Here is a 24,303-nt window from a genome sequence, read left to right as displayed (position 1 = left end):
CGGTCCCATCCCCCCGCCCCGCGGGTGGTTCCTCCCGCCGCCCGCACGCGGCGCTGCGGACGAGCCCACGCGGGAGGCGCACGGGGGGGGGGGGGGGGGGGGGGGCGGAGGGGCAGGCGCGCGGCCGGCGCGGGGCGCGCACGGCTGGGCTCGGCGCGGAGCGGGCGGCGGGGGAAGATGGAAGGAGCCTCCTTCGGAGCGGGCCGGGCGGGGGGGGCCATCGACCCCGTGGATTTCCTAAAGCAGCCTCAAACCATCCTCCGGGTGACGACCTGGGTAAGGTGGAACGAGCGGTTCTGGCCGGGGTTCGGCAGCGGGCGTCGGGCAGCGCCCCGGGTACCGGCTGCGCGGTGGGCAGCGCCCGGTGTAACGTGCGGTGCCCGGTGCGGTGTGCGGGGAGCCGCCATCGGGCAGCGTTCGGGCAGCGTGTGGGGCTTCTGCAGCCGTGGCGGGTGGTGGCCAGCCCTGTGGCGTGGGGCTGGCCGCGTCCCGGCGGGGCTCGCTGGCTCCCACGGGAGATTCCTTGGGAACGGGGGCAAGGTGCGGCGGGCAGGTGGATGTGCCGCTGCCTCTTACCGGTTTTGGCCCTGGTGCTTGAGGAAAGGGCAAGGGGATGGGGTGTAAATCAGGAGGCAGAGGACATTTTCCTTCCTTCCAAGCCCCATGCGTGCGTGCGTGTGACAGAAGAAATCCGAGAGCCAGCCCTGCCCAGCTCCCCCTGTTCTTCTGAAAGGATGGCATCTTTTTTGGCCGATCCCCATCTCTGAGTTCCTACCGCGGAGCGGAGAGCAGGAGGTGGAATGTGCTGTGCAGCCGCTCAGGGAAGGCTCCGCTCGCCGATGGTCCGTGAATAAGCAGCACTGGAAGGCTGCACGCTGATGTTCGCAGGGGCTGTGGTGCCCGGCGGGTGAGGGCGACTGCTAATTTGCCTCCCTCAGCCTGGCTTTTATCTGCTGAGATCTGCAAGTGTGCGTGGCCCCGGGAGGTCAGCAATGCCTGGCCGAAAAGCCAAAAGCCCCCCCGTGGGGAGGATCTGCCCCGCTCTCATAGCGACCGGCTCCTGGCTCCGGTGCTTGGCCGGAGGCTGCGGGTGAGCTGAGCCGGGCCTGGGGGGCTCGTCCTCACCCGTGTCACACCTCTGCTCTGCACAGAGGCCCTGGGCCACCCATCCTGGCTCTGTGTCACCTTCAGCAGTGCCAAAGGCAGGCAGTGAGTGAAGGAAAGGTGTGATGAGAAGGTGCTGCCCCCCTCAGCAGCCCTCCTTCCAGCCAACACGGTGGGTGCCTTTGTGGGGCTCTCCGGGGTGGGGTGCCCCGGCCGAGGCCCTGTACAGAACAACATGAGAGCATGTGCTTATCTTTAAGCCCATGAGCAATTCCAGCTGTAATCACATGCTTAAAGTTAAACCACATACTTAAGTGTTTTGCTGGATGGGAGCCAGTGTGCTTTACAGAGCTTTGAGAAAGCCCCCAACTCCGTTACTGGAGAAGAAGGAAGCCCAGGTATGGGTCTGGAGCATCCAGCTTGGGGTGGATGGGGTGTTTTGCGCAGGGTTCAGGCACCTAGCAGCGGTCGTTTCCTAGAAGCATTACCTCAGTCCAGAAAACTTGGTCTGGATCTGCTTAGATCCTCCTCGAGTGGCAGTGGCAAACTGTTGGCAATGGTGTTGATTTTGGTCAAGGTTAGACAAATTGCTGGTTGACCCACAGAGGATGAGTTAGGCTCCTTGTAAAATAAATCTGCCACCACGCACCCAGAGAGCTCACCATCCTTGTCATACAGAAGGAGATTGGATGCTGCTGGGAAACAGGGACAGAATATGGAATATAGAGATAAAATAAACATCTCATCTTAGGAAATATTCATGCATGTATTCGTTGGCTGGTTTATTCAATGGAGAAGTCACTCATTTCATGGTTCTGCATTCACAGGAAATCTGTGAAAACTGAGTGCTTACAACTACAGAAACGCATCAACTCTAAACAAGTGCAGGGGGCACTGACATGGACAAATGTAAGATACACACTGTTCTGTCCCAAGCGGCACTGTTTGCAATATTTGGAGTCGTCTCCAAAGCCCACTGAGCTCAAAGAAAGTTTTTTTGCTGTTTTCAGTGGGCTGAGGATCAGGCTGCAGAAGGTCACGTCAAAAGCCCTTTGGACCACTTTTCCCAGGTCTCACATTGACTGGCAGATCTGTCGGGGACCCTTCTCCCTTGCTGCTCCAGCTTGGGGGTTCAGAGCTCGGACTGGCCTTCACTCAGCTGTTCCAGTCCAGTTACCTGTGTCTTAAACCTGTTCAGCATTTATGGCTCCTTTCCAGCGTAGGCAGGGACCACAGTCAGGTGAGAGACGTGTGGAGGTTTCCTTCCCACCTGCCTGCATGGCCATCACTATTTCTTGCAGGTTTTGTAAATCAGCATGTGCCCAGGCTCCTCCTGAGCGGTTGCTTTGCTGCTCTTGCCAGATGGGACCCATGTCAAGATGGAGAGCTTGGACAGAGGAGGCAGCCAAAAGGGTTTGCCTGTGAGGTCTCTGCTGCCTTTCTGTTCTGCCCTGACACTTGTAATTGCTGCCCCGGGAGAGCGCGGCAGTGCCGTAGCATGTGGCGGCGTCTGCTCCTTATTGCACCGTGCTGGCGGCCGGGTGGCACCGACCAACACCCCGCCGTGATGCTCCCCCATGCACAAAGCAAACAGAAACCTTCCCAGGCTTCCCTGCCTGCCATCACGGGGAGGATGAGCTGCCTGTGGCTGCACATAACAGCTGTGGATGGTTATTCAGAAAGCCCTTGGCTGAGGCTTCGAGGATGACTGAGTTTAGGTGTTGGGGTGGGCTTTCTTCATGTGGTTTTCCTTCCTGTGCTTTGTTGTTGCATCTTTTTAAATGTGTTTAACCTGTGCAGTTGGATCAAACCTTGGAGGTATAACCCTTGCTGCGTGTATGATGTTAATTTTGTGGGGAGGGAGCTGCCTGAGCTGTGCTGGTCTGGGTGGGAGTATGGGCGATGGAGAACCACAATGAGGCTCAGGGCCAGCCTCATGTGCCTGATGCGAGTGACTCGGTGCCGATCTGGCTGATGGCCATTGCTGGAGTTCCACGAGCTACCACCAAAGGAGCATCCAGCTCTGTTTTGTAGCTGCTTCGGGGCGGGGGGTTCAGACCTTGTGCTGGCTAACATGTAAGGGACTGGCAGGTGAATGGTGACTTCAGTGTAGAAATCCCCAAATGTAAGTGGTGGTGAAAGGGGATTCCTGATTCTACCTCACACACCAACATCTCCCTGACAGATATAGTAATTCTGAGTATCTGAAGGAAAAAAAAACACTCCTGGCTTGAGCTGTAAAATCAAAAGCTGGAAAGAACCATTTAACAGTTCCTCATTCATCTCTTCCCCCTCCGTCTGATGCAGTTTGTCAGATGAAGATGTGATCATTCTTGTGGTTTCCTTTTAAGACGTTTTTTGCACAGCAAACTGAACTCGATATTCATGAAGGATGCCTGCAGAATCGTGAGTTCCTTTCTCTGTGACTGCCAGCACCAGCTAGACTTTCAAATGGCCCCGCAGCTTTGCAGGGGCTCCGTTCATTTAACGTAGGTTTAGGTTTGACTTTTAAAAAGCAGTTCCGGAAAATATTTTCAGTAATTCCTGTGAATTTCAGTAAGAGCAACAGTAAAAGCGGGGTGCCCAGACCCACCAGTGCAGCTTGCTTGGAAGGGCTGGGCCACTCTTGCCTCCCTCCACCCACCCAGGCATTCTCTCTGCTTCCATGGAGCTCAGCAGGAGATCAGGTCCCTATTTTGCTACAGCATAGAGGAATACAGAAGTATTTTCCTTCAAATGGTTGTTTCTTGCTCCAATGACCCCCCTGTTGCTGCCTGCATGACCTGCACAGCTGGGCAACCTTGCCTGCAACTGGCACGTTGGCAGCTGCCTGACCCAATCTGCTGCTATTATCTCTTGTTTCTTAAAGTTGAATGAATCTGTAGTTCATCACTTGGGTCACTGGAGCGAGCTTTCCCTGTGCAGTATTTTATCTCATTAGGCCTGATATTTTGTTTGGGTTTTCCTTGCAATAATCTTATGCTTTTAAGAACAAAACCTTTATTAAGGGACTGAACTAGAGCAGCCAAATCTGATTATTGGCAGAGTCATGACAGCAAAGTGGCAGTCCCTGTGGCCTTTGATACTGCGGTAGGGAACTTTTATGACCAGAGGTTACTTCGGCTCAGATCCAGCAAAGCCCTTATGCTTTGCACTGATACGGGTCTTAGTCCATAATACAGCAGCTCATTGTCTTTCAGCAAGGCAAATGCGCTGTGCTGAGTTGTGACTTTGGTAAGGGGTGTGCCGGAAGTGTGCCAGAAATAGGTGGTGGTTCTAGAAGGGAAGGAGCATGTGCCCTTTCCGTCCTGGTCCAGGTTTATTTTGTTGCTCCAGAGGGGTGGAAAGGACAATATTTGTGCTCATGGGAAAAGGTATGTTTATTTTTATTGCATAAAACAAGCTCAGGCAGAAGAGCCAGGCAGCCCACAAAGAAGAATACGGCTCCAGGGTTGTCACTACCCTGGACCCTCAGGCAGAGCATTTCTGTGGGGTTTCACACCCAGGGTGAAGCTGCAGGAGTGCTGGTCTGCGGTGCTGTGGTGTGTACGTTTGGGTTTGCAGGGCTACAACACACAGCTCTTGTAAAGGCTTGGAGTTGGAGCCTGGAAAGCTCCTTCGCTGGAGCAGACCTGCTCCAGGTGTCCTGCAGATGCAGATGGAGGTGGCTACTTGGCGTGCCAAGCACTGAGCCCGTGGGAGCCCCGGTGCTGCAAGAGCCGAAGAGCTCCCATGGTCTTCAGGGGTTTCATTGACTCTTGAGCACTCAGGGCTTTCAGAGAAGAGCTGCAAGGCTGGTCTGGCACTTAAGGAGCCTGCAGTGATGATAAGAATCATTATCATCATCTTAGCTGCTCTGGACTTTGTCTGGTCTTGGCTGCTTTTCAGTAGGGTCACCAGATTTCCGTCTTAATTCTCTCTTTCTGTGGGCAGTAGATTAAAGGCAGAACTTAAATTTAACATTTTTGATAATGGAATTATGCAGAAGTTTCGCTACATCTGAGCTTAAAACGCTGCTAAATGTCATCCCTGGTTCAAAACACTGCTGGCTTGCCATGTGCTCAGATTGCATTACTAGATTAGGAACTTTGAATGGGCGCTGTGTTTCAGCCAGCATCTCTTGCCACACTAGAAAAAGTAATTTGGTAAAAATCAGTCATGTGGTCATCAATATGCATCCTTCCCGAGTTGATTAGCCTGGTAGACATGTCCATAAACCTATTACGGCCAACATCATACCACCTCTTTCTGTGCCAGAGACTGCGTCAGGTCTTTCCTTTGTGGTCATATCCACAGTCCTTGTGGGAGATCTGGCAGTGCTTAAAGTAGTTCTTTAGTCATCATACCCTCCAATAAATTATGCAGATCTGTACTGGAAACTTCCCCGTGACTGACAACTGTAAAGATAAACTGGAGAGGGACCCAGGACCCGATTCCCCCAGAATTTGAGCTTGGTGGGTGTTGAAGGAGGCTGGCCCTCTGCCAAGGGTCTAACTCATCCTTGAGCGGAGTATCTGCACAAGGTGTGACTCAAGACAAGGGCTTAACGGGGGCTTCTGAAAACGCTCAGTGCTAGGCAGGATTTGGCCTGTGCTGATTTGACCTTACTTGTTTTCCCTTCTCATTTGGTGGTCCATCCTTTGCTTGCTGGGTGGTGGCTCGAGGAGGGGAGGGTGCCAAGCAGGGTGGCATCAGCCTCACTGATGCTCGTGTTAGAGGGGCAAAGGCTCACCCAGACGTTGGTACCAGCTCTCTGTGCATGCCGTTTGTGCCCAACACCATTGATTGTGAGCTACAGCAGAGCAAATCAACGGTGGCTTATTTTTCTTCATGCATTAAATTTCCTTGATGTTGACATTAATGGTTGCTTGCCTGTGTAATCAAAACAAGGTTTTGCAGTCTCCTACAACCCCACACCTTCTGGTAATGTTTTTTATAGGTCCCAAATCAAAGTACAGTGTATCATCAGTGGAAACATCTCACCTTAAAATGGCTGACAGTTCACACACTCAAGCTTTCAGCTTGTGCTGTCTTGCGTTATTTGCTTTTTGTTTTCCTTGTGATGGCTGTGCTCAGACCGCGAGGTCTCCTGAAGCACATTTTAGGTGCCTGGGCTCCAGAAGGCTAAAAGCAACGTGGACAAAAAATGTGCATGTCCTGGGGTCCAGCCAGCTCAAGCCCCGGGAGGGGACGCGGATCTGTGAAGTATAATTACAGAACTGAGCCAGGCAGCCTGGCCAGCCACCTTCTTCCAGATGGTAAAAATCTGGTGCAGAGAAGGCAGCCGCAGGTCTCCCAGCTTTATGCACACTTAAAATAGTGTCTCCATGGTGGGGCACATAGGCACTCCCAGTCCCCTTGGTTCCTGTGAGGGACTGACGGTGTCCGCAGGTCCAGCAGCCCTGGCATGAGTGCCTGAGCAAGAAACCTGCCCTCTCAGGCTCCCCCTTTGCATTTTTTGGGGAAAGAATGAGATTTTACACAGTCTCCTGCTGCAGGGCTGCCCGCGTGTCCATGCTGACGGCAGCCTACCTGCCGTGTGCCATCACCTCCCAGCCCCTCCAGCACAGCCTTGCCAGGGCATCTGCCAGCGCGGGGCACCAGGCACTTGGTCATGGTCCCCTGCACTTAACAGCCATTGCCAAAGAGGGCAAAAGAGGCAAGAGGTCTTGCCTAAAATAGGGTGAGTGGGGAAAATGGGAGGTGGGCAGCAAGCAAGGAAAGCAGGTGAGATGTGCAGCTGCGTCCGGTACTTTGGATACCAAAAGCCAACCGTGGAGCTGCAGGCTCCTGCCCAGACGCAGCCTCCAGCCTTGGGTAAGCGGCATCCCGAGGGTGCTCTCCCAGGTTTTTAGGGTGATACTCAAAACCCCTCTGGTTTCGGCTTTGCACCAGCCATTTTCCAGAGTCTGTTGTGGCCAGCGTACCCAGACCCCATCACCAATCGCTGCTGGGACCTGTCCCTTTGTCCAGTGTTACAGAAATGCTCGTTGGCCTGGTGAGGTGGCCCCTCTTGCTCGGAAGCAAGCTTTAAACTGGGGGAAACTGGGCAGCTGGCTTTCATTAAGAAGCGAGCTCCCTGGCTTCTTGCTGGTTTGGTGCAACACGAGCTCCTTTTGCACTTGCATGAGCAGCTGAGCTGCATCCTCGTGGGTCCAAGCACTTGGTGCATCTCCCTGACCGGCGTTGTTCTCCCACCCAGGGCGTGACTGAGGCACAGCAGCTCCTTTATGTGGCTGAAGTGCAAGTCTTAATGGAAAGGAGAAGACAACTCTCCTCCTTCCCATCCCTCCCCGCAGCTGAATGTGGAGAGGAGCAGGAATGGTCTGTGCCGCCGGAGCTGCCGGAGTCGTGTGCCGGGGGCTCCCAGCTGCTCTCTGACACCGGGCTGGGCAACCCGCACGCCAGGCTGCTGGCCAGGAGACCCCGAGCTGCAAGCAGATTTCTGTGAAAGCTTTGGCAGGCGGGATGTGATTTCATACTGGGGTGGCTGGAGATAATCCAGTTTTCTTACTGGGTCTTGCACCGGTTCACCCAGCGAGAGCAAAATGTGTTGCATGTTGTGTTGGGTTGTTCAGCGGGAAAATGGAGCGTCCTGTGAATGCTCAGACTCCTTCACAACGCCCGTGAGATACGGAAGAGCCCCGTTAGAAGGGTGGCTGGGCTTGGGACGCAGCGGCTCACACAGCAGATGCCCCAGTGACCTTGGCACTGGGTCCCGGGCGCTGTCACTGCCATGCTCAGTCACGGGGGCTGCGGCGTTGGGGACCGACCTGACGGGCAGGAGGAGGTGGCAGTCAGAGGAGCACCTCTGGAGAACAGGATTCACGCATCCTTGCTCAGACCTGTAAAATCTCACTCACAGTGGAAAATCTGACCTTGTATTTTGGCTTTCAAGTCTCTGATGAACTGGTTGTGAGTTTGAGCAAGTGCAATTTGTAGAGGTGATTGGAAAATGGCACTTGTTTTGCATGAACTTTTAAAAGAATTGTATGGGTTTTATTTTCCCCCATCTACCCACATTTTCTCAAGTTTCTTTTTTCATCTATACTTAGAAAGACGCCAAATCTATTCTCATTAAAATGTTTTACCAGCACCATTTTTTTTTTTTTTAAGAAAAACGATAAACTTTCAGTCACGGAGAGAGGGAGAGAAAACCCATGGAAAGACTTGTTTTCACTGAAAAACGTGTTTTGACAGGAGTATTTCAGCCAGCGCTGATGTTTGGAGCGCATCTATCGAATGTGTGTGCTTGCACTTCATTACTATTTTGGCCTCCTGAGAAGAAGCCACGTGTCCCATGTTGGCTGCATCGGAACGCTGCGGGCAGCGCCCAGTCGAGGGGGTCTCGTGGGGTGAGCTGCTCAGGTCTCTGGCAGCAAGAAGGATGCTGTGCTTCACAAAACCCTCTGGAGTTTGAAGTTAAGCGGTGAAACATCTTTTTTTTTCCATCTCTGGCCATCCCAGAAGCGCTCCCTGGGCATCCCAGGTGTGCAAACCTGCGTGCAGACAGCCAGACACCCTGTCCTGTAACGTCCTTAATCGTATTTACGGGAGCCCTCCCTCACCCCCTGAAACTGGCACTCAAAAACACAGAGAAGTAGACCAGGTTGTTAATCCTGGGAGGATTAAGTAAAACACATATCGGAGAAGCGGAGTATGAGTTCGACGGCCTGCCAGAGAAATAATCCCATGGAATCAGAGGTTCTCAATTATTCATGTTTTCCAGAATCACATTATTTCTTCCAGGGCCTGTTTTATAAATGCTGCTGCTATTTCTGATGGTAAATAACAATTTTGCATTATTTATGAACAGACTTTTACAACTGCTGATATTACAGCTGCTGCCAAAGCACTGGGAAAATTATTATTACTGTTTGTTGTTGTTTCTTTCTTACAATGCAACCCTCTTGTTGTTTGCATGATGATGATGTGCCCGTCGCGGTGTGACAGCCGAGCGCTCCGTTAGCGCGGCGCCAGCGAGGAAGAGGGTGCAGATGCAGGCGGGTCATTTGGGTTGCCGTCGAGCTTGTGGCTGGTGCTCAGAGCTGAGCTGAGCTGGGGGTGGATGAGGGACAGGACCCACATTTCTAGGAGGGTGTCCTTCAAGAACGGGCTAATTCCTGAGACTGAGGAGCGTTTCCTGGGCTTAAACCCACTCCTGCTGCCCGTCGCATAGACAGGGATGCGTCCTCACCTCCGCTGGGATGGAGATGATGGTCCCCTCAACTAAGCAGGCCATGGGGCAAGGAGCCAGCGCAGAGCCTGCGGGGGTCTAGGGCAGCCATGGCAGGTACACAATGTGTTTTGATGGCCTGAATTTTAAGTGCTAGAAGCCATAAGAGTCTGCTGTCGCTAGGAGAGCTCCTGGTTAAGAGGGTTTAAAGATGAGCCCTGCCCCCGGTTGTCCTGCTGGTGGGTTTCTGGAGGCCGGAGAAAGCATGGTGCAACCTGCTCGTCCATCCTGTGCTTGCAGATATCAGCATGAGAAGCTGGTGGCAAAGTCCCAGGCAGGGGGTGCTGGGGTTGCTACTTGCAGGAGCTCCTACACACCTGAGGGAGGATGTACTCCAGAGACTCTGTCTGCTTCTGCTCATCATTTGTTTCAGATGACACCCTACAGAGAAAAAAAAATATCCCTCACCGATCTCTTCACATTTTAGTAGCTCAGTGCTTCGCAGATCCACTTCTTTGTTCTCCAGTTTGGAGGAGACTTAGTGGAGACAATCTGAGACGTGTTTGTTAATGGAACACTTGTGTTGATAAGTAGGTTCAGGCAGAAGCTCTGGCCCAGTTTCACCCCAGCACTGGAAGGAGTTTGAAGGAGAGAAATCGAATTAAATCCTTTGGGGCAGAAAGGAGTGAGGCATTTGGCCAGTGCTTGGGAGAAAATGTCTATCACAATATTATGTTAAAGAGTGGTTAGAGCTTTCTGAATGGTTTGCTCATAGCGGCTCCTGCTCCGTTTCACCCAGCTCTGCTAACGCTTGCCTTGGGGAGCGCAGAGCTGTAGGAGGTGGCCCACGGCCGGGGACCAGCGTGAGACACAGGTGACTTTGCAAAGGCCACCAGCTGTGGTTTATCATGTGGCTCTTTGGCTGCCACCTCTGTCTGTTACCTGTCTTGGTCTTGGGCACTTCGCCTTGTGCTGTCACTTCAGAAGATGTAGCAGGGTGTCCAGAGCAGGACCTGCACCATACCCTGAGACTCCAGCTGCTCCTGGGCAGCCGCCACGCTGGGGTGTGCTGGAGGAGCCTCTTATCTTTGCCTGCATACACAGCCTCCAGCTGTGTCCTGCGAGCTGGCGGGGCGGGGGGCGTGCAGGGATGCGGGGAGCCCGTGCTGGCAGCGAGGGACGAGATCAGAGACTCACAGCTTGATGGATGGGTGTCTGCACACCTCGCTTCCCTCCCTTCTCGCAGCCTTGAAATCCAAACAGCAGCTTGTGCAGCGCTTTCTAGGCTCTAATGGAGCAGGTTCCAGAGCGAATTGTAACGCAGCTGGTCCCGTGGCTTCCACTTGCTGCCTTTGGTGTTAGAGGGATAAGGGAATTACTTTAGCATGCAGCATTGTGAATGGTATTAATTTAGGTAGCCGCTGCGTGCTGCCATCCAGCTCCTTCCCTGCCTGCAGGGACAGGAAACACCCTCAGGTCCCAGCAGTGGGACCTAGGCAGCCACCAGCATCCCCCCTAGCAGGGGGAGGTCACTGGATAATGGATGTAGACGCTGCATCCTTCAACCCCTGCTAAGCCAGGTGAAAAATTGCCCTGTGCCCCACCTCCCCACACTGCCATGTCCCATCCTCCCTCCACCAGGCATCTAGTCCTTCCCTGGGTCAGCCTGCTCAGCAACTCAATTATCCTCTGTAACTTCATTTCTCCCCGCTCCGCAGTGACACAAGAGGGTTTATCGAGCACAGCCTGACAGCGGAGAGCAGCACGAGCAGAAAGACTGTGCAGAGACCTGGCCCATCTATTTATTTTTTCCCTCCCTAGCCTGACTGGAGAATAACATCTCTTAAAATACTCTGCAAGCCAAGCCACTGAAAGGCAGACAGGCTGTGAGGAGGATCTAGGTACCATCCACCAGCCCATTGCTTGGGGCCACCAACCGGGATCTGTCTCACAAATGCCACGTTGCCATGGAGTCAAAGACAGGATTGAATCCAATTATGTTGCTGTTGGAAAACAGAGTTAAATGTAAACAGCAGCAAGTTGTGTTTTCTCCTTCCTCCTGTAGATCTTCTCCATCGTGGTGTTTGGCTCCATCGTGAACGAGTGCTACGTGAACAAGGGCAGCGACGACCCCGAGCTGCTCTGCATCTTCAATGAGAATGAGAGTGCCTGCAGCTACGGCATCGCCGTTGGCATCATTGCCTTCTTTGGCTGTATCTTCTTCTTTGTCGTGGACCTCTACTTCCAGCAGATCAGCAGCGTGAAGGACCGCAAACGGGCCGTCCTGCTGGACCTCGGCTTTTCAGGTATGTCTCTGGCTTTGCTGTGCTTGCGAAGGACGATGCTGGCTCCGTGGGCAGCTCCCAGCAGCTCCATGCTTGAGTCCTCCCCTCTCCTCCTGTGGTGTGGCACAACTTGTGTGCCTCAGGCAGGGAGAACAGGGGTGGCAGGTGGCTTGTCCCATCCAGCTGTCAGCTCTGAGGCAGCAGCGAGGAAGCCGGTGTGTGGTGACTTGGGGACAGGGGTGTGTCCCACTCGTCTGTGTCACTTGTGCAACCGGAGACATTCGCTGAGCTGGGTTCGGTGAAGCCACCCAGAGAAGTGAGGCTTGGGGGTCACATCTCACAGACCAGACGGGGTATTTTACCCTCCCACATCTCCTGTTTTTGGCTCAAGCAAATGTTGTTTCATCAGATACATGTGGGTCTGTTTTCACTTTGTGCATGTGTGTTTTGGAACAAAGCAGGAACACGCTTCCACACACCACTGTAACCCCCCTCTGCCCCCGGGGCTGCGCTGTGAGGTGGGTCTGGGGCTCCCAAGGGCTGACATGGATCTTCCACACCATTTTGAGCCCCTTGACCTGGGCTGATCTGTGTGAACATGAGCGGGCGGGATGCCTTGACCGGGAGAGGCCGTCCTCCGCTCGGCTGCTGTGGGAGTTGCCTGGCTGAGCCTGCAGCTGATGTTCTCCATTTCCAGGCTCTTGGGTTAGCAAAGTCTGAAGGTGATTTATCCAGCACAAGCATCGCTGATGGCTCTCTGGTTCCAAATGAAAACATCTGTCATCGCCTCCCTGCACTCGCTTGTTTTTAAGGATGTTCTCTCCTTGCTGGAAAGCTTATTTCCATGGTGCTAGAGCACCGGCATCCAGCCCTCATTAGATGATATTTACAGCCCCTTCCGTGGGGCTCGGTGCCTGCAACCCTTCGATTCAGGCAGAAGGGGAACATCACATCCATCTTCTGGCTGATGCTGCGTGTCGCGGTGCGAGGCTGCAATCCTCCCTGCTTCCACCTCATAACAGCCGTCCTCTCCCCTGCCAGGCCTGTGGGAAGCGGCACCACTCTCAATCTCTGCCTCATTTCTCTTTTGCTCTCGTCATGCATCACGGGTACGTTCACGGCCTTCAGCAGCAAGCTGGAGAAGTCAGGTTGTGCCCTGCAGAGTCTCTGCCGTGCAGGGGTTGCGCTCAGCCCTGGGGACAGGCTGCAGCAATGCACCAGAGGTCTGCGCTCGTACATCCACCCAACGCAGCTGTGCTGCCAGCGGTGACGTTTTATTACCCCAGGATCACCCTGGCTCCACGTGTGTGCTCCAGGTGCATTGTGCCTTCAGGCTGTGTCCAGGTAGAGATATCCTGCTCCCTTGGGCCGTTTCTTCTTGGTAGAAAACAGGCAAGCCACTTGCTGGTAAAACAAATCACTTGTATGCAGATCATGTGGATGCGAGTCTGTGACCAACACTGTCACCTCTTGAGGTCTGCAAAGAGCGATCTTGCACAGCTCCCCTCCAGCCTGGCATTGCCTCTGTTCACTGCCTGGTTCATCTCCCCTCCAGGAGCTCCTGACCTTTCTTGCTGCTCTCGTACAGTCCCCGCTTTCCCACTTCACGAACCATGTCCCACAGGGCACCCAAGCAAATGCTGTGCTGCGATCCAGCTTGGTGCCGATAAAAACACCCGGGGGCTCTTGTAACACAGTCGCAGATGAACACGTCTCCACCCAGTGCTGTTTTTCCCATCCCAAGCCCAGGTTCGGTGTGGCGCTGCTGATGTTCAGTTGCCCCGTTGGCTCCCAGCGGAGGGTGCGTGTCCCTGGGCTCCAGCCGGAGGAATTGGTCAGTGTATTTTATCCCATTCTTATTGTTGTGCCTTCACTTTTCTAAAATTACGGCTGCCCCAAACCTTTCTTGCAGCCCAACTGCCACAGCCTGTACACCCACTCACACGGAAATGCCAGGCAGTCGGTTGCTCCCCGAATAAGTGTTGATACGAGCAGATCCTGCAGCGGAGATGAAGTGCAGGGTTTTGTGAAGCCTCCACAGCTGCAGAGATCGCAGCCCACTGTACCCCCCTGCACTGCTCCCAGCAGCCTCGGGCACCCAACCTGCCCAGAGGCAGAGCTGACCCATGTAATTTGCCTTGTTTGACTGTCTCCACATTAATAATCCCTGGAGACTTCCCCTGTGTGACCCTCTCAGTCTGTCCCCTTCTTATTCCCACCCCACCAAGGATGGGATGCTTGATTTCCTCCCGCTTCCTTGCAACTGTTTCATCCTTTCCCTCCATATGTGATCTCTGCATTATTGCTTGATATAAAAGCTGAAAACGCATCTGGGAAAGAACGGGCTGAGGAACATGCTGGGGTACGAGGGAGCATCACAAACCAGGCAGTGGGGAGGGGTGAGAAAATCAGGTTGTTTCTGGCCCTTTGCCCGGGTCACCCAGGAGCCTGGTGCCGACTGGCAGCGAAGCAGATGTCAACTGGCAGTTGCTGTCTACGGCGGCTGTGGGGGGAGTTAATGAAAGCATTAACCCCCACTTTCTTTCGCTTGAAGGAAAGAGGACTTGTGCATCGGATCAGTGGCAGCTCAGAGCCACCGAGCTGGCTGGGAGGTAACGCTGGGGCGCAGGCAGGGGCGCGGGCAGGGGTGCAGGCAGGGCCACCATGCTGTGCAAACGGCATTTGCGATTTTCTCTTCCATCTGCTCTTACAGCTGCTCCTGTAGACATGCATTTGCTTGGGACCAGGCTGTAATTATGGCTGTAACACATCTTTCCTGGTGTTTGCACTCTGTTGTCTGCAGATCCTAAAATGATAATTATCTGCAGGCTCTTGCGGTGCTCCTCAGCATCCTCCTTTTCCCCAGGGTGCTGGAGGGTGCAGAGCTGCTACTGTGCCTGTTTTCAGCCAGAGTTGAGGCCGGCACATGCTGGCACAATTGGGCAGCTCAGCCCAATTCTTGGGGTTTTAAAATTTGTGGGTAACAAGACACCTCCAAAACACCCGCTTACACCTGATGCTGCAAATACACACGGGACCAGGACCGTGTGGGTGCTGGGTGAGGGCAGAGCTGTGTTCTCCGTGAGGTGCCTGGGGCGATGGGAGTCACCTGCAATCCTGTGCCTCTGATTCACGTTGTCGGGTGTGAAGTCTCATCTCAAAAGAGTGCTAGCAGAAGGTGAACATGACCACAAATGAAAATAAGCGTTGGTGCAGAAACAAAAATAGTTCCCAGAGAGCTCCCTGGGAGGTCTGATCTCATGCACAGGTGTGTGTCAGTCCTCCGAGCTTGGAACAACACCGGGCTGGTGTTTCTGGAGATGCTCTCCATGGCTGACCCCTCTCCCCCATTGGCAGCGATACCTGCCTTCCCGCTTCCCCAGGGCACTGGAGGGAATCCTTTTTCTTCTCAGGGATCCAAGCAGAGCTGGGCAAGAGGGGAAAATCTTGTCTTTGTGTCACAAAACCTCTGGGAAGTCCATGCGGGTGGCAGCAGAAGTGACCCCAGTTAGACATTTCTGGCTGAAGCAGGGAGTGGTTTTAGCACTGGGAAGGTCAACGTCTGGGTGTTGCAGAGGAAGTTGGTAGCTGCAATACCCAGCGCAGCCGGTGTAGGTTTGGAGATGTTCGTGATGTCATTTTAACTCTTGAAAACCCTCAGAAGGCACCAACGACAGATGGGGCCTCGGTGGGCAGCCCCCGTATTGCGGCTGGGACTGGTGCTCTGCGGGAGTGTCCTGCCCAGGACAAACTGCACTAGATTGAGTGTTAAACAAAGAAACGGTCCTCCCGAACCAGGTCACCCTCTATAAACCTATAAAACACAGCCTGGTCCTGTTGGAGAGCCCCCGTGTCCTGTGGTGCCAGCACTGCATGGCCCCAGAGCCTGTCCCTGAGCATCCCTCTGCTCCCCCTGGCGCAGCTCTGAATTAACCTGTTGCTCTTACATTTCATCTCTGTGTTTTTTGACTTCTGAACACCGCTGTCTCCAAAAAAGTGCATTTTTGAGCAAGAAACTCCTGACTGAGGCTTGCTCCTCAAGCACGGGAGGGCAGTGCTCCCTGCTGCCGTGGTGTTTGCTCCCCAAGTACCCGGAGGTGGGAGCACTGCAGCATCTGGAGATGTGGTTCAGCATCTCCTGCACTGGGGACCACTACCCACTACATACTGGTCATCCGATGCCGTCTCTTGGGCACGCATCCTCCTGCATCCACATTTAGGGGTTGGATCTGCTTCCCCTAACTGGGGCCAACTGCTGGTGACACCCCGTTATAACAGAACTGGGGAACTAAAAAGTATCTCTGTCCGTGAAGATGACCTTTGAGGAATGAGCCCCAAAGGTCTCGTTTAACGCTGGTGACAAGGGGTCATCCTAAGGGGAAGTGAAAATGAATATGCAGAGATTTGGGGCAGTTTTGGTGGCAGGCATTAGCTGTATTCAGCAAAAAGGAGGTGTTGTATTAGTCTGTAATTTGGAAAAGGAAAGCCTGGATGATCCTGGCTGGAGGTTGTGTTGCTGTGAGGGCAGTTCAAGGGCTCAAGCATGGCCAGGCTGATGAAAGCATCGCTGGCCAAGAAGCCCCAGGCCCAGTCGTGCAAGAGAAGATGAGGAGTGTGTCTTTTTAAACTGCGTTTAGAAGCAAATTCTGAATTAAAGGTGAAGTGTGCGATGAGCCCCGAAAATCTTGCACTGGATGTGGATGCACACATGCGTTTTATATCGTACTTAGGAACAACTGGCAAGACAGAGGGGAATAAAGGAAGCTTCTTTCCTCTCCCTGCAGTCAGACTGTGCTTTGCAGCCGTCTGCCCCGTGGGACTGGCAGTGTGGCTGCTCATACCAATGTCTAACGATCCTTGGGAAGGTGCTGGGTAGCTCAGCGTCCCGCCTGCCACTGCCCAGCATCCACGCGTGCACTGACACCCAGAATCTTTGTGCTGGGGATGCTCAGAAAAGCTGGAGACCCTTAAAACAGCGTCACGGAAGGCTCCAGGTTGTGCAGCTCCTCTTCCCAGCGCTGGAAAGCATCACTGCTCCTTACACTGTGCGCTTGGGGCTTGCTTCTTGACTGTTTTCTGAGCTCCTTGGCATCAGGCAGTGCTGTTGGCTGGTGATTGAATTAGGGGAGCTGCAGCCCTATCTTGCTCAGCCAGCTTTGGTTCCAGGAAGGAATAATCACCAGAGTGTTTTTGCTTGAGCCCAGAGAGGCTGAAAACAGGAGGGCAGCAGGGATGAGCAGAACTCTCTCACGTGAAGCTCCGTGGGCAGCCCCTGCCATGTCCCTGCCCCGGGCACGGCGCACGATGAGCGCTTGCTCGTTTGCTGCGCTCGTGGGATGCACTGACATCCCAGGGTCACTCGTGTTCGGAGCAGGGGTTAATCACAGATTGTCCATGTTCCTGGGTGATTGTTCCTTGCCTTTTTTTAAGCTCTCAGGTTGTGTCCTTGGACCAAGGCAGAGCCCGTCACAGAACAACTGTAAAGATTTCTCCTGCGTCAGCCGAGCAGCCTGGTGCTGCTCCCAGGGGTGCAGGCTTCGTCCTGGGTGAGGTTTGCAGTATCCAGTCTGAAGTCTGTAAGAGCTAGTGGTGTGCAGGGAACAGAAGGGACGGTGGCTTGACACACGGGCGTGCTGGAACCAAGCTGGTAGTGCCTGCGAGCGGGCTCAAATCCCAGACTGTGAGGGTGTGCTGTCCCTGTAGGTCTTTGAGATCAGGCTGAGGTGCAAGTGAGCTCAGCTTCAGGCAGGCAACACACAGGGTGACACTTCAAGGTTCCTTCCATCCCTGTTTTTCTGGCAATTGCAAATCAACCTCTTTTAAAATAGCTGCACTGGGCCATAGCACAGGCCGAGGCACCCAAGATCACAGTTGCTATTTGAAAATCTTGACGACAGCGTGTTTGTGCATCAACAAACAGGGGTTGAGGAGGTGGTGGGCGGGTAAAGCACTGACCAGCTCTGTTCTCTTTCAGGTTTCTTGTCCTTCCTGTGGTTTGTAGCCTTCTGCTTCCTAGCAAACCAGTGGCAACGGACGAAGATGAGCAAAGGTGTTTCGCAAGGAGCAGACGCCGCCCGGGCAGCAATCACCTTCTCTTTCTTCTCCATCATCGTCTGGGTGAGTTCAGCTTCGGAGCTAAGGTGGGGAGAGGAGAAATGAAACCTGCTGTGAGCTCGACACTGAGCTGGGAGGAGGAATCTGGGTCATGGTTTGGAGAAGTGAATCCTGGTAGGCAGCAAGGGGCTGTACTGAGGAAACCTGCAGTCCCTCCAAATAGAGATGAAACTTGTGGTTTCTTACTCGGGAAGCATCAGCTCAGTCCCCTCTCACTGGGGAATTCCAGACTTCCCCTTCTCCTGCAGCTGGAAAGTTGCGTTGGTATCAAAAACGTGTCGCCAGCCACGAGCTGCCCTCATTTCATGGCTTCGTCAGACCCCCGGGAGCAGCTTGGTTGGAAGCAAACAAGTCCCCAGCAGCAGATCACTGCGATGAGCTGGTCTCACGGGATGGCAGAGAGATTTTGGGAGCTCTCGGGCTCATCGGCTCACCCTCAGGGGAAGCCAGGCTGGTTCCTCCGCTGCCCACCCCGGAGGCAGGGGCTTGCAGAAACCCCCTTTTGCTCCCATTTCTAGGCTCTGTATATCCCCAGGCCACACAGTGGCAAAGGGACATCTGCCAGGGGTGTGCAAAACCTGCGGGGCCCCTTGTCCACAGCTGCTGGACCCCACATGTACCTGTGCTGCTCGGGGGGCTCCTGCTCTGGAGGCTGCACGTGGAGGAGCAGGGATGGCCCCTGAGTCACCACCACCCCTGCTCTGAGAGCTTTTTGTGGGCAGAGAGCACCCGAGGTGTGCACTAATGCCATATTGCCTTAAAAGAATTGGGGCAAAAGCCAGTCTGAGGCACTCCAGCAGCAGGCCTGGCTCCAGTTACCAGTTTAACTGCTCCCTGCTCTATTATTATCCAAATAAATCTCTTCTAATCCCAGCTCCCCCGCAGCTCCTCTCCACCGCCTATTGCCTGGCTGCCCGTTCAGTGCAACCGTTGGGGAAGGGCAGTGGGTGGGATGCTCCCCCCCAGTCCCATCAGCAGTGGGGACCCGGTGCCCTGCTGCCGGCACGGAGGATGGCCAGGATGTGCGGACGCACCAGTAGCCCCTCCACTGGTCCCATTAACAACCCGGGTGCTCCGCGGGATCGATACGTGGCACACAACCAGCACCAGCCCCACCGGCACCAGCCCCGGCAGGGAGCGGGCACCGGGCGGTGGTTGGGAAGATGTTCTCTGTGTCTGTAGGTGGTTTATCCCCCCCACCACCCCGAGCCTGTCATTTATAAACTAATTGAATTGTTAATGAAACTTCCTGAAATAAGAGCGAGCGTGGTGCACTCGCAGCTCTGCCGCCCGCATTTCCCACGGTTTGCGACCTCAATACTGGCAACCTGGAAGAGGGTGAAGGAGTCTCGGCAGAACTGACCTATTTTGCCGGCTCAGGGCTCAGCAGCTTTCCCTCCCCGCAGCAGATGGGTTTATTGGTGCCAGTGGTGCCAAATCCACGCAGCCGGGGACCCCAAGCCCAGGGTGTGACCCCCACCCCAGGCAGAGCTTTGGGGGTCAACCTGTCACATAGAAATGGCTTCTTTAGCATTAGGGCTTGTGGTATGGGGTTGGTTTAGCTCTTGGCTAGAAGGGAGCAGGGCCAGCAGCCGCCTGGGGGGGGCTGCAGTGCGCTCGGTGCTTTGAAGTGAGCTGGGGGGACGGGGGGTCCTGAGGAGATGCAGGGTCCTGGGGGGTTGTGGGGTCCTGGGGGACGTGGGGTTCTGGGCGAACGTAGGGTCCTGAGGAGATGCAGGGTCCTGGGGGGATGCAGGGTCATGGGGGATGTGGGGTTCTGGGGTGATGTGGGGTCCTGGGGGGATGTGGGGTTCTGGGGTGATGTGGGGTCCTGGGGGGATGTGGGGTCCAGGGGGATGGGGGGTCATGGGGGATGTGGGGTTTTGGGGGGGATGTGGGGTCCTGGGGAGATGCGGGGTCCTGGGGGATGCAGGGTCCTGGGGGTCCTGGGGTTTTGGGGCGGATGTGGGGTCCTGGGGGACGTGGGGTCCTGGGGAGATGTGGGGTCCTGCGGGGATGTGGGGTCATGGGGGACGTGGGGTTTTGGAGGGATATGGGGTCCTGGGGGACATGGGGTCCTGGGGAGATGCAGGGTCCTGGGGGATGTGGGGACCTGGGGAGATGCAGAGTCCTGGGCAGGGCGTTGCCATCCCCCCCCAACCTTCCTCTGCCCCACGGCAGGTCGTGCTGGCGGTGAAGGCGCTGCAGAGATACCGCCTGGGGACAGACATGTCGCTCTTTGCCACCGACCAGTTCGCCGCCGACCCCAGCGCGGCGTATCCCGGCTACCCCACCGGCAGCGGCATCGAGAGCACAGAGACCTACCAGAGCCCCCCCTTCACCGAGACCTTAGACACCAACCCGAAAGGTTACCAAGTGCCAGCGTACTGAGGGGCGAGGGCCGCGTACCGAGAGACCGAGTCCTACGGTGCAGTACACTTAACCGGTTGATTGCAAATGTATTCAGTCCCATTTCCTTAATGTGGCAAGTCAGTGCTGGGTTCCTTACTATTAGCTAGTTGTGCAGTGAATTCTGTACAGTGGTATTGGTTCTTGTCTTACCTGTCCAAGGGTTTTATAAAAGCAGTGTTCCCTCTAAGTCAGAAGGAAGGAAGGTTGCTACCACATCACCTACACGTGGTGAAAGATGACGAAATGCCCTCTCTGAGGCTTGACACCGGGCAGTAGGTGTTGGGCTCTGCTGAGCGCCTGGGAAAGCCCAGAATACCTTTTCCTGTTAGAAAACACAGTAGCTGAGGAGTTGCTGTTTATCACGTTCTTCCAGAGCTAACACAGAATCAGGTCTCGTGGTGGCGAGGGTGGGTGGGCGGCGCTGGGGCCGTCGGCCCCGTGTCGCTCCCGGTGAAGAGCTTTCCTGTACATGTTCCATGGAAAGTGCCAAATTCACAAAGAAATAAGTGGTGTCTGTGTTACTTTTATTTGTATATATTTACTGTACAAAAAAAGAAAAACAAAAATCCAGACAGGTGTTTCCAACTTAGCTTAGGACGCAAGTGGCATGGGGGGCACAGCAGGTTGGGGTTATGTTGAATATCCGAATTGCTTCTACGCTTTAGCAGGGTTCTGGTTGAGGATGTCAAAAGTTACTGTTTGAAACTGGAAACCAGTTCAGCAATAGTTGGCTGCTAATTAGGAATAGCCTTTCATCAGCAGAAATTGCGGCGCGTTGCAGTTCCACTTCTTCACCGAGGGGCTGGGAGAGTTTGCAAATTTACAAATAATTTGTGGTTGGCAACGCTGACGACTTACTCATGCTTAAACCCAGAGCTGCCAACACAAAAGGGGTGGGTGTCTCCGACTCAAAATCCCAAGTCAATTAGGAGTGGCATTGAACTTGTATTTTTATACTGGGAGCAGCCACCATCTGTCATCAGCTGCAGCAGAACCTCAGGTGTGAACGTACGTTTTACCCCACGGTCTCTAGAAATGAGAATTCAGACGGTGAATTGGAAAGACTTTACAGGCCACTGAAGCCCCTCACATGGGGGCTCGCGGCCCTGGGTTTGCAGATAGCAGGAGAAGAGAGTGAATGAAAAGCACCCAGGAAAGCGGCTCACTTCTGGTTTTCAGCTGCAAAATTCCTGCCTTGTCAAAAACAACTAAATGTGCAAAATCCAGTAGATCCTTGTCAGCAACCTGCCTGCTTTCCCCGCCTGTCTGCCTGCGCGGTGGCTGTGAGCCGAGCTATTTGTCACTAAGGACTAAACAGAGGAGCTAAAACTTGAATTCCCGACCACCTCAGTGGCAGCTCCGTCCTTAGAAGCCCCCGGTTTTCCCAGCTCCCAGCGAGCTGGGCTTTCACCTTGCCAGTTTACGCCGGCAAACGCTGCGCGCTGCCTTCTGACCTCGTGACAAGCAATAGTTACCGGACTGCCCCGGCTCTCCTTGTAGCAAAAACATCCAGCAGTTTTCTGTCATCATTAACACAGCTCATTTCTGCTGCTAAATTGCAAATAAATGCATTAATTAATAAGCAGCAAATCTCATCAGGAGCAGTCATTATCAGTGACAAAGTGCATTACTTGACTCCCCTTCTATTCAGGCCGGGTTAAACGTGTGTTTGCAGCGAAGGTGCTGGCGCTGAGCTCCTCCCGCTCACCTGACGCCGCCGGAGCTGCGCCGGGATTTTTCAGGCAGCATTTCCCAATTTGGCCACTTCTCCCACCCCGCTGCAGCCTCCCCACGCGACGCAGCCGCGCACGGTGCCACCGAGACCTGGCGTCCCGCCACGGTCCCCACTGCGGGCTGTCCCCTCAGGTGTGTCTCCCTCAGGGCACCTGCGCACCGGCTTTGAGGTTCAAACGCTGGCGGGGTACGGAGCGCTCAGCCCTGCTGCCCGCGGTGAGGGAGGCAGGAGCAGGTGCAGGAGGACGCTGCGCTGCTTTATCGGAGGTGTCACTTGCTTGGCTAATGCGGGGAGCAAGCAAGAGGTGGCCCAGGGGCATCTGCTGGTGGCCCGTGCCAGCAGGGCTTGCTGAGCAGCGAGACATCCTTGCATTAAGCAGACCAGGGACACCCAAACCCCAGTACAGTATAAGCCTAACTTAACTACGGGACCCTTGCGATTTTGCTAGAGTCAGTCTTGCTGGGTTAAAAAAAAAAAAAAGCAAAGGATTTTAATAAAATGATTTTAATACAGGGTATGGTGGAACTGTAGCAATATTTTCCTTAGAGGGAACACTGAAATTTTAGCAGCACAAACAGTACTTGTGTTAATATTTTAGCAAAATTATAATCAATTTAAATGTTTAAATTGATTGTATGTGAGATAATGTTTGTTCAGTACATTGTATTTTTTCTAACTATATAACTGTTCCAGAGTTTCCTTGTAACCGTAAAGAACTAAAGCTCTGTCTGACTGCGGGACGTGTCCTGACCCCTGGTGTAACCATGCTGAATATTACAACATCTGAATGTACACACCGAGGCCTGCATTGCCTTTCTTTCCTCCCACCCTCCCACCCATTGGCGGTGGGACGCAGAGGGGACGCACACCCCACGCACGCCCCACACACGCCCCACACACGCCCCACGCACGCCCCACGCACGCCCCACGCACGCTCTCACCCCCGGACTAACCTTCAGAGCAGCAACGGTGAAACGGGGACAACTTCAGCATGACTCCAGCCCCCAGCCGAGGCACTGTTGTTCTTCTCGAGGTCAGCGGCTTCTTCCAGCTCCCCAAAAGTCAGTCTTAACCATTAACTTGCAGTCGGCACGGTGAGCGTGTGAGGACCTGGCTGCCTTTTGCTGGGCAGGAGAGGAGGAGGAGGAGGAGGAGGAGGAAGGGGCTTGGGTGCCCAAGAGGTTTCCTGGCAGCGGGAAGCCAGAACAGATGCTCCTTGATTAAACCAGAGCCGGGAATAACGTGTCCAGCCACAACAGGCACCTCAAGGAGGCTTAACCCTGCTCCTGCTGCCACCGACAAGGTCAGTCCCCGTCGGCGGAGGGAGGACGTCCCCGCCGGGGCGGCATGGGCAAGGGTCGGGTCGCAGCCGGCGCTGCAGGCAGAGACAGGCAGCACGTACAGGCAGGCAGCCTGCAACTGGTGGATTCTTTTTCCAGGCACTAGTGGTGGGTTTATGCACGCAGTCGCCTCGCCGAGGCTGTGTCAGCCAGGGAGGACGGGACAAGCCATAGTTAACGTGGTACCACGACACCTCACGCCTTGGAAAGAGCGTTTGCCCACCTTGAACAAAAACCATTTTCTGGTTTGTCAGCGAGGCCGTTGCCAAAGGCCCACGTAGCTCCCTGGCCCTGCAGCAGCACCCACCGAGGCCCTGCTGAACAAAAAATGTGCTCAGAGGCAGGGCGAGACGCCGGCCCCGTGCCTGCCCCGTGCCCAGACTCCTCTTTGCAAGCCCCCGCAGCGTCCCCGCTAGCCGTTCGGTGTCCGCAGTGCCGTGACTGTCGTAGCGCATCGGAGTGTCCGTGACTCGTCAGGCAGACTAGTGTGTGCAGGTGTGGGCTGTAACCACGTGTAACCTTACGGGCTTATGGTTAGAGAATTAGCTCTGTCGGTGTAATAACTAGTATATTATTTGGGGTTCAAGTATGCGTAACATCAGCCTTCGTACTTCTTTCTCCCACTTTTTTCCTCCCAGCGCATTCGGTGCAGTAGCACTCGCGGCTTTTCCTTGTGCCCAAACGTCCCAAACAGGTGCCAGGGTGGTGCTGTGCCCCCCCCTCATCCTCCCGAGCTGTTTGTAGAGCCGCTGTTCTCCCCCCAGAGCTCAGAAGCCCAGCAGCGAGCTCAAGGGCAGGATCGTGCTGCTCCCAGGTAGCGCGCCAAAAGCTTCTGCGTAGTGTTAGCACTGAATTTGGGTGCAAAGAATAGAATTCACACACTCCCGTACCTTTCCTGGAGGCGTTTTCTGCCAAATCACCTTGCTCCAGGAGGTTCAGTTGTGACAACACAGACACGTCTCAGCACTGAAGTTAACCGCATTATGAGTTCTGTGTATTTATTTTAAGCATATTAAAAGATTTGAAAGAATTGGCATTTTTTTCCCAACATTTTAAGCTATTCTTAGCGAGGTGGAAGTTTTGCTTAACTGAGACTTAGTAAAACAATCCCCCCCCGTTAACACGCTCCTGTAGCCC

General features: G+C 54.3%; 1 protein-coding gene across 1 annotated transcript; it reads left to right on the top strand.

Moving 5' to 3' along the window:
* The first annotated feature begins 142 nt into the window (after positions 1-142).
* Positions 143-22,618, top strand: SYNGR3 (synaptogyrin 3). Its single transcript, XM_074841324.1, has 4 exons — positions 143-276; positions 11,346-11,586; positions 17,540-17,682; positions 19,861-22,618. Exons 1-4 carry the CDS (start codon positions 178-180, stop codon positions 20,068-20,070), a joined length of 693 nt encoding a protein of 230 aa, XP_074697425.1. The 5' UTR covers positions 143-177; the 3' UTR covers positions 20,071-22,618.
* Positions 22,619-24,303: the final 1,685 nt, after the last annotated feature.

This window comes from Strix aluco, chromosome 15 (assembly GCF_031877795.1).
Source record: "Strix aluco isolate bStrAlu1 chromosome 15, bStrAlu1.hap1, whole genome shotgun sequence".
Classification (NCBI taxonomy): domain Eukaryota; kingdom Metazoa; phylum Chordata; class Aves; order Strigiformes; family Strigidae; genus Strix; species Strix aluco.
Note: the sequence above shows the minus strand (reverse complement) of the source record. Positions and strands in the feature narration are given on the sequence as shown.

What these genes read in the sequence shown, in the direction of transcription:
- SYNGR3 (XM_074841324.1), top strand. Translation starts at nt 178, where the DNA reads ATGGAAGGAGCCTCCTTCGGAGCGGGCCGGGCGGGGGGGGCCATCGAC. An exon ending in TCCTCCGGGTGACGACCTGG is followed by an intron (nt 277 to 11,345) that starts GTAAGGTGGAAC and finishes TTCCTCCTGTAG; the next exon opens with ATCTTCTCCATCGTGGTGTT. An exon ending in TCTTCTCCATCATCGTCTGG is followed by an intron (nt 17,683 to 19,860) that starts GTGAGTTCAGCT and finishes GCCCCACGGCAG; the next exon opens with GTCGTGCTGGCGGTGAAGGC.